The sequence below is a fragment of the Bombina bombina genome, chromosome 1 (assembly GCF_027579735.1).
Source record: "Bombina bombina isolate aBomBom1 chromosome 1, aBomBom1.pri, whole genome shotgun sequence".
Lineage (NCBI taxonomy): Eukaryota > Metazoa > Chordata > Amphibia > Anura > Bombinatoridae > Bombina > Bombina bombina.
In genome coordinates this window covers 1,192,632,537-1,192,644,839 of record NC_069499.1, presented here as the reverse complement: position 1 = coordinate 1,192,644,839, position 12,303 = coordinate 1,192,632,537, and the positions used below count along the sequence as shown (strand labels likewise).

Here is a 12,303-nt window from a genome sequence, read left to right as displayed (position 1 = left end):
CTTTTGTAAGCACAAAAGAATTTGTCAGGAAATTTTTTCTTAAATCGCCCTTGAAAGAATAGGATATGGATTTAAAGAATATGATCACATAGCACAAGAAGATTGCTATAAACACACAGACCTCAAGCCGAAGTCTACATTTTATCCCCTAACTCATAAAGGGACTGCATTAGAGACCTTCGAGACAATAGTGTGCAGAGAGATACATGACATCAATATGAAGAAGCTAAGTCTGAAAAATAAGAACCTATCTGTTAAACAATTTCAAACCATCAAGGAATTGGAACAAAACCACAAACTCACAATCAAACCCGCGGACAAGGGCGGAGGGATTGTGGTGATGAACAGGACAGACTATAACGATGAGACAGAAAGGACCCTGAGTGATGAGAACACATATCAAAAGTTAAGAGAAAATCCAGTCAACACATATAGAAAGGAGCTGACAGACTTGTTGAAGGAAGCTAAGGAAGATGGCATTCTAAATGATAAAGAATACAACTATATTAATGTACAATATCCTAGAACTCCAATTATATACCATCTCCCAAAGATCCACAAAGATCTTAGAAAGCCACCCGGAAGGCCGATAATATCAGGGATAGGATCCTTGAGCAGTAATCTGTCCGAGTATGTGGACAGACATCTGCAAAAACATGTCAAGGAACGTCCCTCTTATTTAAGGGATTCAACCCAGATAATTAATCTCTTGGAAGATTTAACGTGGGAGAACAACTTTATTTTGGTGACGTGTGATGTAACCGCTCTTTACACCAGTATACCCCACGAAGAGGGTTTGAAAGTGGTGAGATTTTATTTGGAGAAGGATATGGAAATTCCATCAAACCAATGCGATTTTATTTTGGATAGTATCCATTATATACTACACCATAACTACTTTTGCAATAATGGAAAGTTTTACCGACAAGTCTGTGGCACGGCGATGGGAACCAGGTTCGCGCCCAGTTATGCCAACCTATACATGGCAAAATGGGAAGAGATCTTCTGGGAGTCCTGCCCAGCAAGCGCGGACCTGGTTCTTTATCGCCGGTGCATTGATTATATTATACTAATATGGAAAGGGTCACAAGAAGATCTAGAACACACCATTAATGTCATGAATAGAAATGAAGCCAATCTGCACTTCACGTATGAATGGAGTCAAACATCACTCACCTATCTAGACTTGAATATAGAGGTAAAGGGAGGGATGATTGAGACATCAACTTTCTTCAAAAAGGTGGACAGTAACAACTACGTCCACCAAACAAGCTGTCACCATACCAACTGGAAAAGGAACATTCCAAAAGGACAGCTTCTCAGGATGAAGAAAATTTTTTCTAATCCCTCCAAATTGGAAGAACAAGCCCAAATAATAAAAAATCTTACCAAATACAAAGAAAAGACGAAAAGGAATGAGGAAGAAATCCTGAATGTACCTCTAATTACGGAATATAGCCAAAACAGCCGAATTATCAAGGACATCTTCCAAAAACATTGGAGTATACTCAAAGACGACGACATTCTAGGGGAGAAACTGCCACAGAAACCAACCTTTGGTACAGAAGGACCAACAATTTGAAAAACAAATTGGCACCCAGCACACAAAGAAAATAAAACATCTGTAATAAAAGATCCATTTGGGAAAACAGTGAGAGGGTTTTTCCCATGTCATACATGCAAAGCATGTAAAAGCGGTGTAAAAACCACCGAATTCCAATCAAATAACAACACGAAAAGATATAAAATTAAGGATCTAATTCGTTGTCAGGATAGAAATGTTATCTATTTACTCCAATGTACCTGTGGACTACAATACATTGGACAGATGTCCAGGCCACTAAGGGACCGAATACGTGAGCATCTTCTTTGTATTGAAAAACTCAACAAAGAAACCCCCCTCTATAACCATTTCTTTGAGAAACATCATGGAGATACAAAATCCTTGAAATATATAGGAATACAAAAGGTACCTTTGAATTGGAGAGGGGGAGATCATGAAAGAAAACTACTGACAGAAGAATCTAAATGGATCTTCTATATGGACTGTTTATACCCAAGAGGGTTAAATAATAAAGAGGATCTGTCCCATCTTTTAAACTGGAATTGAAAACATAAAAGTCTAAGGGTTATGTTTTAATGTACTAAACCCTTAAATTAATCATTGAAAACCTCTGTGCTCATTGATGAAAACAAGACAATAGATTTATTAAACTCCCTTCACCCAGGAGATCTAATATATGAAGCAATCTGAGCTACACATAATTCATTTAATTTTAAAGTGAACCCTCACCTTGCCATGTTCAATACACTTGCCCATGCCACTCCACATATTACTGTTTCATCCAGACTTGTCCATGCTACTCCACACATCACTGTCTTATCCAGAAACAAAGAAACTCTCATAGATTATCCTCTATAATGAGGGAATCCTTCCCCTATTATATTTAATACACATGTCTTTGTTACTTCACACATTTCCTGTCTCATCCAGATACAAACTTATGTTAGCTTCATGAGATTTAGAATATTCTCTCTCCTATCTAGATACAAAGCCTATGTTAGCTTCATTGGTTTTGGAATATCTAATACTATAGAATATTAGATTTTTTGGAATATTTGGAATATTTAATACTATAGAATATTAGACTTCAATCTGAAGCTGAAACGTCCTTGATTTGGGCTAGGTAAAAATAGGCTTAGCCACTAGCATATGTCATTCATGTTCTGATACACACGTATAGGACAGGTAAAAATAGGCTGAGCCCCCAGCATATGTGATTCATGTTCTGATACATTCATTAACATTGGAATACTGATCAGGCAACTAATGAATCCTAGTAATTTTACTTCTATGCTAGGCTCACTCCCATATGTAGATAGCACAACATAAACTATACTCACTCCCATATGTAGATAGTACAACCTAAACTATCCAGGCAGGTATTGGAAGCCCAAATGAAATATCTAGATCATATAGCTAACAAGGATATTTAAAATAATATCGTAGAAGATCTAGCATTTAGTGATTTCAAAAGTTAACAATTACGTGAAAACTATATAAGGAAGAAACAGTCAGGACTATGAACAATAGCTAACTAACTTCATATATAGTGTTTTGTCGAAGTTGGAATTAGAACATACAAAAGTAATTACTGAAGGGTAATATGTCTAAACGGTTTAGAAGAGAAAATTGAAGATCCAATTTAATTATATATACAAATTTATATTACAAATTTAATAGGACAGTACTATTGAAACCATTAAAATGTACAAATTCACTAATGTCTGAACATAACAGAATATCATTAGGAACGAGTGGAAAAGTATAGATACCTTTAAGTGCTTTAACCTAAACTTTTTGAAAACTCTAAACCTGGATATATAATTAAGAATATTCATAGCCAGCAAAACTCTGCAAATATAGAATGATAATGATATACCATCCACATCAAGTATAATAAGGTTTAACCCATATAAGCGATATCACTAATAAATGAAGGCGAGTTTCCCCTATAGAGCTACTTACCTAATCAAACGAGGGTTTGAGTAAAATAGCCAATGGGGAGAGAGAAATAGCCAAAGGGGAGAACTATTTGGTAATCTAATAACGTCAACCTCTAGACCTGGTAAAAAAACGCATTGATCCATAGATTATACGATATTTATTTTTGAAATGAACGGAGTTTGTCTTATGAAAAAATTGGAAACTATAATCCAAGACGATATCACTGAATAATAAAGATGAGATTCCCCTGTAATGCTATTTCACCCAATCAAACGAGAGCTAAAGTACACACCGTGTAAAATAGCCAATGGGGAAAACTATTTGCTACACACCCCCAGTATCAGCCAATTATTGAGGCAAGATAGAATGCTCCCAACATCCAATAGGAAAAGGAAAAAAAAAACGGAAAAACGGAACGTATTATAAAAGGCTTATTAGACTAATTTTCACTTGTTCTAATGATCAGATAATAAATACTATAAGGAATGTATAGATCACTATAGTAGAAACTGAGTAAAAATATAAAAGTCGACGAAAATAGCAGCAAAAAAACCCGGAGAGTTCAGACAACTACTTCCGGTATTACAAGAAGGTAATAAACAATAGGGTATTTAAAGACTCCGGTCTGAAAAATAAAACCAGTCTTGATAAAGGTCAATATACGACCAAAACGCGTTGGCTGGTAAGTTAATTAATTATTAGGGACTTATATTTAGCAACCTACACTATTGCTTTCTTTTTTCGGCAGAAGGACCGAATTCGTATACAAGAAAGAACACTTTACATTTAAAGAAAAAACACCACATAAATAAAGTGAACAGGATAAGCAACACACTCCACTGGCTTTGGGACCTTCTATTTTACGTGGGAACTAAGGTTTTCTATAAATCTTTTTATAAATCTTGTTTGAACACTATTTTGAAAAATTGTGTTTTGGATAACACACATTGTATACTGACATTTTTTGCAAAGCCACTTAGAAGATAAAGTGTTAAAGGGTTTAACTAGTCCTCTGACTAGTGTGTGGTTTACCCAGTCTCACTCATCAGAGAACAAAACACTTCAGATTTTGTACCCAGACACCTTAGAATTTAACGCTGCACCGTGTAAAGCAGCGTTTTTACATAAATTGTTCAAATTAGTAGAACATTCAACAGACCACGGTCACCACTAAAATCAGCAAAGATCTGACCTTAAAAATCAGGGAGATTTATCATCACCCATCTCAGACCCCAGTATACGATTCTATTCCATAGTTATCCTGAAGGAAGTGGTAATTACACACCATTTCTTTTTAAGTTTGCTTTAGCCCAGAGCAAATTGTGAACCCTAAGCGTACTTAAGCTATAACTCCTGATCTAGGAGACATTGTTTAACTAACCTTTGTTAAATCTGTAGTACTGAGGTTAAAGATTGGTTTAATATACGCATTAGACTGTTAACATGGATCCATGAGGGACAAATTGATTTTACATTATTAATTTTAACATATATTTTGTACATTGCAATTTGACATTGTAAACATAATTTTAACTACATTTTAATTCTACTGGTTATGTACTATATCAGGTTTTAACGAACCAACTGTTTATATTGTAATAAATATTAAGGAAGTCATTTTAAAGTTTACTTAGACCCTGCCTCTATTTGTTGGCGCTCTGATATACCATTGTTTTCAACTTATCGTTTCTTGACTACTAGGGGTCAATTCATCTGAGCTAAGGGTCAGTTTCAGCAGGCGCTTGGTGAATTTTTCTACTATATCGGATATATATATATATATATATATATACTGTAGATATATATATATATATATATATATATATATATATATATATATGTGTGTGTGCATTTGAGCCCTTTGCAGTCATTTAGCTGAAAACATGAAAAAAATTTCTATTCATTGTTAAATAGATATACAATACAATACAATATTCCTATATATATATATATATATATATATATATATATATATATATATATATATATATATATATATATATATATATATATAATAGTAGCAAAAACTTGCACTCGCTGGACTTTTTCAAACGCAAAAAACTTTTAATGTAACGTTTCGGAGACAAAGTATCCCCTTCCTCAGACAAAAGTGAAATGGTAATACAAGTAATATAAAAAGGCAAACAGTGATAACCCCTCCCCCCAATTAAGACAAAAAAACGCCAAAATGGTAGTCATAACAACCACACCAAACATAGTGTCAGTGTTCCTAAGCCAAACAACCAGTTTAATCAACTAATTTGATTAAGTGATGAAAGTTCAAGTGTGAAGCACTATATAAATGTGAGACCAGATTTAAAAGCTATATACATATATCCAACTTAAATGATAAATTCATACATTTGATATTGATATCCAAACAGATATTTCACAAGCATATCCCAATCTAAAACTATATATATATATACTAGACGATAAGACTTGATTTAGGGAACATATAGTGAATATAGAAAAAGGAGTGTTATCACATGGGGTTTCGGCACACTTTACTGAGATCCACAATAAAGATCCCAGCAGCCTTAAACTGAAGGCAATAGAAAGAGTTAAACCAGATGTGAGAGGGGGCAATAGACTTATTGCCCTGCGACGTAGGGAGACCTATAGGATAAGGACCCTTGGTTCCCTAGAACAGAGAGGTATGAATAGGGAGATAGATTTAGCTGCGTTTCTTATAGAGGATTAGATTGTAGCGAGGATTGTGATTAATTCAACCCTAACTAGTTGGAATATAACATATACATTTAATGCTTATAGAGAGCGAGATTAGATGTATCATTGCACTGTCCTTCACACGTCACTAATAGGCATACATATGTAAACACATTAGTTTGCCTAAAATGGTAGTTGTAGTATGGGATATACCATTGTGTATTGATGGAGATTTACTTCACTAATATTTTCACACATTATTACTATTTCTAATCTGTTCTCCTTCCCTATTGTGTACATATAGGTGTGTGTATATACATATATATATATATATATATATATATATATATATATATATATATGAGCAGCTGGAGAGCACTCGCACAACTAGGTCAACCTGCCAGGGTGCATGCAAAAACATGAATAGAAGTAGACAAATGGCACAAATAAATGTTACAAATAAAGACACGTAATTTAAAAGTCCAGCGAGTGCAAGCCATTTGTCTAGTATATATGGTTTTGTATCTTAATCAATTTTATATAGACAAATATGCTCACATGCATCGGTACGGTACATAAAAACCTTTTAAGGAATTTTTTAATCAAAGTTTTACAAAAAATAATAATAAATAAGGTTATTGAAATGGAGAGTGCCTTCTTTGCTACTTTGAATATTATCCTAATTGGAAGTGCTCCCCGGAGGCTGTTTGAAGGATTGAGTGCTGGTTCCCTTTTTTTGCAGTATATATATATATATAGATGAGATAATACTTTTTTGGTGACCTTTGTGATCTCAGATAACAAGTTACATGATTTAGTCTAAGAATTATTTATGATTTGTACAATTATGTGTGTGTATATATATTCATTGTGTGGTTTTTACCAAATTGATTTACTTTTTTTATTGTATGGTTCTATTGAGCTTTGTTGAGAAATAGTTATGTTATCTGTTTTTGTTGCATTTCTTATTAAGGTTAAAAATGTTTACACTATGTAGAAACGACTTTGCACCTTATCTTATGCTGCTAGGTTTTTTCTCACCTTACCAAAAGAGTTAAGGAACCTATACTCTAGAGGGAGGTCCTAGTGGCTCTATTTAAGATGGACTGTGTAAGTAGCCTCTGATGAAGTAGGGGGTATCCCTACAAAACGCCTAAGACCACGCCCACTGTTTTTATGCCATCGCAGTCAGCTGCTCCAGTAAGCCGGCTTTGATTTTGAGCGGCTGTGTTGTTTGTGGCGGTTATTTTAAACAGTTTCTTATCTTGACTTGGGACGATGAATGCCATGGACTACTCTAAGGATACGATCTCTTTCAGTGAGCACAGGAGGATTTTTATCAACTTCTTATGAGCGTTTGCGAATAAAGGAAAATTCCTGTCACTTTGCCACTATTCCATTGGAGGATATCGTTGAGAGACCTATACGATTTTCTAAGTGCCTGATTCATACCTCATAGTTGTTTGAGGTTGAAATTTGTGAGTTTTTATTTGTCATTACTTGTAATAAATCTTTGTGGTTTTAACATACTATGCTTAGAGGATTGTGCACCCTTTTTTCTATTTCTTTCTATATAGGCGACAAGCCTGCCCAGAGGGCAGTCTATTTAAAAAAAAAACTACAACCCCCAAAGCTAAAATTAAAAAAAATAAAATGTAAAATTAAAGTAAAAATAAACAAAGCTATCCAAATATCCAAAATAAAAAATATAAAACTAAACTAATATCCCTATAAAAAAAAAAAAATGTATCAGCCAATATGATGAAAGCTCAATCCTATTGGCAGATTGCAACAGCCAATAGGATTTTTTCACCTTTAATTCCTATTGGCTGATAGAATTATATCAGCCAATCAGAATGTAAGGGACGCCATCTTGGATGACGTCACTTAAAGGGAAACTTCATTCTACAGCCGTGATCGGAAGAAGAGGATGCTCCGCGCCGGATGTCTTGAAGATGGACCCGCTCCGCATGGATGAAGATAGCAGATGCTTTCTGGATGAAGACTTCTGCCCGCTTGGATGAAGACTTCTGCCGGCTTCAATGAGGACTTCTGCCTACTTGGCTGAAGACTTCTGCCGCCTGGATGAGGATGGATGTCCGGTCTTCGTAAACTGTAAGTGGATTGTCGGGGGTTAGTGTTTTTTTTAAGGGTTTATTGGGTGGGTTTTATTTTTAGCTTAGGGTTTGGGCAATGTAAAAGAGCTAAAAGCCCTTTTAAGGGCAATGCCCATCCAAATGCCCTTTTCAGGGCAATGGTTAGCTTAGGTTTATTTAGATTGGTTTTTATTTGGGGGGTTTGGTTGTGTAGGTGGTGGGTTTTACTGTTGGGGGATGTTTGTATTTTTTATTACAGGTAAAAGAGATGATTTCTTTGGGGCAATGCCCCTCAAAAGGCCCTTTAAAGGGCCATTGGCAGTTTAGTGTAGGCTAGGGTTTTTTTTATTTTGGGTGGGCTTTTTTTATTTTGATAGGGCTATTAGATTAGGTGTAATTCATTTTTATTTTTGATAATTTCATTTTTATTTTGTGTAATTTAGTGTTTATTTTTTTCCGGAATTTAGATAATTGTATTGTATTAATTTAATTTATTTTATTTGATTGTAATGTAAGGTTTTAGTGTAAGTCAGGTTAGCTTTTAGTGTAAGGCAGGTTAGGTTTTATTTTATAGGTAAATTTGTATTTATTTTAACTAGTTAGCTAGTAAATAGTTAATAACTATGTACTAACTAGTCTACCTAGTTAAAATAAATACAAACTTACCTGTGAAATAAAAATAAAACCTAAGATAGATACAATATAACTATTAGTTATATTGTAGCTAGCTTAGTTTTTTTTTACAGGTATTTAGTTAATAATAATTATTTAGGTAATAATTGTAAGTTTAATTTAGATTTATTTTAATTATATTTAAGTTGGGGGGGTTAGAGTTAGACTTAGGGTTATATTAGGGTTAGGGTTATGCTTCGGGGTACGTTAGGATTAGGTTTAGGGGTTAATATATTTATTTAGTGTTAGTGATGTGGGAGGCCAGAGGTCTAGGGGTTAATAAATTTAGTATAGTGGCGGCAACATTGGGGGCTGCAGATTAGGGGTTAATAACTGTAATGTAGGTGGCGGCGATATCGGGAGCGGCAGATTAAGGGTTAATAGTTTTATTTAGCTGGCGGCGATGTTAGGGACAGCAGATAAGGGGTTAATAACTGTATGTAGGTGACAGCGATATCGGGGGGCGGCAGATTTGGGGTTAATAGCTGTAATATAGGTGGCGGCGATGTTAGGGGCAGCAGATTAGTGGTATTTAGACGTGTTTTTTATGTTAGGGTGTTAGGTTTAAACGTAACTTTTTCTTTTCCCATAGACATCAATGGGGCTGCCTTACAGAGCTTTTGTTTCCGCGATCGCAGGTGTTAGGCTTTTTTTTTTGCCGACTCTCCCCATTGATGTCTATGTGGAAATCGGGCATGAGCACGTCAAAACACCGCTTGTATGTGGGTGAGCTCAACGCAACCATATCCCTCACACAAGCCGGGTTTTGCAAAACCTGTAATAGCAGCGCTATAGGGAGGTTAAATACTGCCACTTTTGTGGCGGTCATTAATTTCCCTATAGCGCTCAAAACTCATAATCTAGCTGTTGGTTATTTGCATTGTGAGGGTTTGGCCGTTTAGAGGTTAATAGGTTAATTAGGTTGATTGCGATATGGGTGTTTGGTGGTTTAGGGGTTAATGGGTTAATTAGTTTTTTTTGCAATGTGGGTGTTTGGCGGTTTAGGGGCTAATTGGTTAATTAGGTTTATTGCGATGTAGGGGATTGGCGGTTTATGAGTTTGTAGGTTAAATAGGTTTATTGCGATGTGGAGGTTTTGCGGTTTAGGGGTTGATAGGTTAATTAGGTTTATTGCGATGTGGGTGGTTGACAGTTAAGGGGTTAATATTTTAATTATGTTATATGCGGATTAGGGGTTAATTACTTTATTGTTTTGCAATGTGGGGGTTGACGTTTTGGTGCTTGTTAATACTTTGTGTGGGAGGTTAGTTTTTTGTTAAAATTTGTGTGGGCGGTTACATGTTTTTATATTTATTTCTTGCTGGCAGTTACGTGTTTTTTAGGTATTTTGTGCGGTCGGTTGTGCGTTTTTTGTTTAAGGCTTCGGGTCTGCCTGCACTGCATACAGGTAGATGTGAAAATGTCAGGGTGGCGAAAGAATCCACCCTGCCATTTGTACTTAGAAATTGCTCCATTAAGTTTAGGTTGAAATTAAAATAGCTGGTTTTCCAAATTGAAACCACCACCTGTCATGAAAATTTGTGTACTTAAGTATTGATCAATATAGAAATATTGTTTCTGCAGGCCTAGCCTAATGGATATGTTCTTGAAAACAACAGGTCGTGGTTTCAATGAGCAACAACAGTTATTTCACATAAAAAAAAAACTAAAGGATCAATTTCCCAAGCAAAAGAAATTACAGTACAATATCCCTTTAAAGGGACACTGTACTCAAAATTTTTCTTTCGTGATTCAGATAGAGCATGAAATTTTAAGCAACTTTCTAATTTACTCCTATTATCAAATTTTCTTCATTCTCTTGGTATCTTTATTTGAAATGCAAGAATGAAAATTTAGATGCCGGCCCATTTTTGGTGAACAACCTGGGTTGTCCTTGCTGATTGGTGGATAAATTCATCCACCAATAAAAAAGTGCTGTCCAGAGTACTGAATCCAAAAAAAAGCTTAGATGCCTTCTTTTTCAAATAATGATAGCAAGAGAACGAAGAAAAATTGATAATAGGAGTAAATTAGAAAGTTAAAATTGCATGCTCTTTCTGAATTACAAACAAAAAATTTGTGTTCAGTGTCCCTTTAAGTCCACATTTTCAAATATGTTCCTTTCTAAAACTAAATATCAAAATGCTTTTTCATCTCATTACCATCCAATTATTTTTTTCAATTACAAACTAGAGTGTACATTCTGATTAAAGTAAATCCCTCAACTACTTTAGTGTTATCATTCTTACATACTTATATATTGTTTTATTGGGTATTTGTTATAAAATGTAATCTCAATAGAGTACTTTGAAGGACTGCTCTATAGATAATAAAATATTGTATGATGATTATAGGATTATTATCCAAGAAATAATAGCTAAAGAGAGTGAACAAAACATGCAACTTGTAATTATGAAAGGTATTTAAAAGTGTTAATTTTAACTTTTATTAATCCTCTTCTCCCCCTCAGGGAAGGACCCCACACCCTCTATGTTGGGTCTCTGTGGATCTCTAGCCTCTATACCTAGCTGCAAATCTCTACCAAGCCTCAAATCCAATGAATGCCTTGTGAGTAACAGCAGCGAAACAAGTCCAGCTGGAAGCCCTAGCTGAAACCTCCCAAAACAGAGAAATCACATCCAAAAAAGGTGGAAAGAGCAAACTGGGAATCTCTGTGGAGTTCCTCAAAACCCAACTCACACCCCCAACAGAGGAAAAAGAGCTAGACCTGGACTCCCAATTGAGAACCTCCATCTCACAGAACTTCACCACCAGATGTGGAGAAGACTAAGCAGGAACTACAGAGGTCATAAAACCATCACAGAGGAGGAGGAGCTTGACTGGGAATTTCACTGCACAAAGAAACTCGCAAACCTTCATACTATCATGCAGGTTAACCTTTTTTTAAAGAAAGGAGGGACAGAACAATAATTCCAGTTGAGAGACTTCTTCAGACCCCATACATCATTTCTGTCACCAGGAAAACCCCTGAACTGTAAAATCTCCAGAATCATTTATCTCTTAAATTTCCCCTCTGCAATGATTTTCACTTACTTTTTGTGGAAAATCACATTCTTCTGTGAGACTATCTCCCCGACAAGTCAGTGTTTCTCACCAGACAACTAAGTGAACTTTTAATAACTTAATCTCATATTAGCTCCAACATTTTTCTCTCTACCTAAAAATATTCAGCTCATAAATTCAGTTTGAGGGAAGAGGGATCACCTCAAAAATGAATTCAATGTGTCTTGTCTCTTATTGTCACTGGTATCAAATTATGGTTATCATGGAAGGTTCAGAGACTGCAGCTACTTTTCACCTATTAAACTTCAGTATGAGGGTTTTGGTCACTTTAAT

At 35.3% G+C, this 12,303-nt stretch overlaps 1 protein-coding gene across 1 annotated transcript in view; it reads left to right on the top strand.

Annotated features, from left to right (window-relative positions):
* Positions 1 to 12,087, top strand: part of RUNDC3A (RUN domain containing 3A) — a 63,542-nt gene extending 51,455 nt beyond the window's left edge. The window contains exon 11 of the mRNA XM_053694396.1: positions 11,417 to 12,087. Coding sequence (XP_053550371.1) covers positions 11,417 to 11,559 — 143 coding nt within the window. The 3' untranslated portion in view covers positions 11,560 to 12,087. The remainder of the gene's footprint in view (positions 1 to 11,416) is intronic.
* Positions 12,088 to 12,303: the final 216 nt, after the last annotated feature.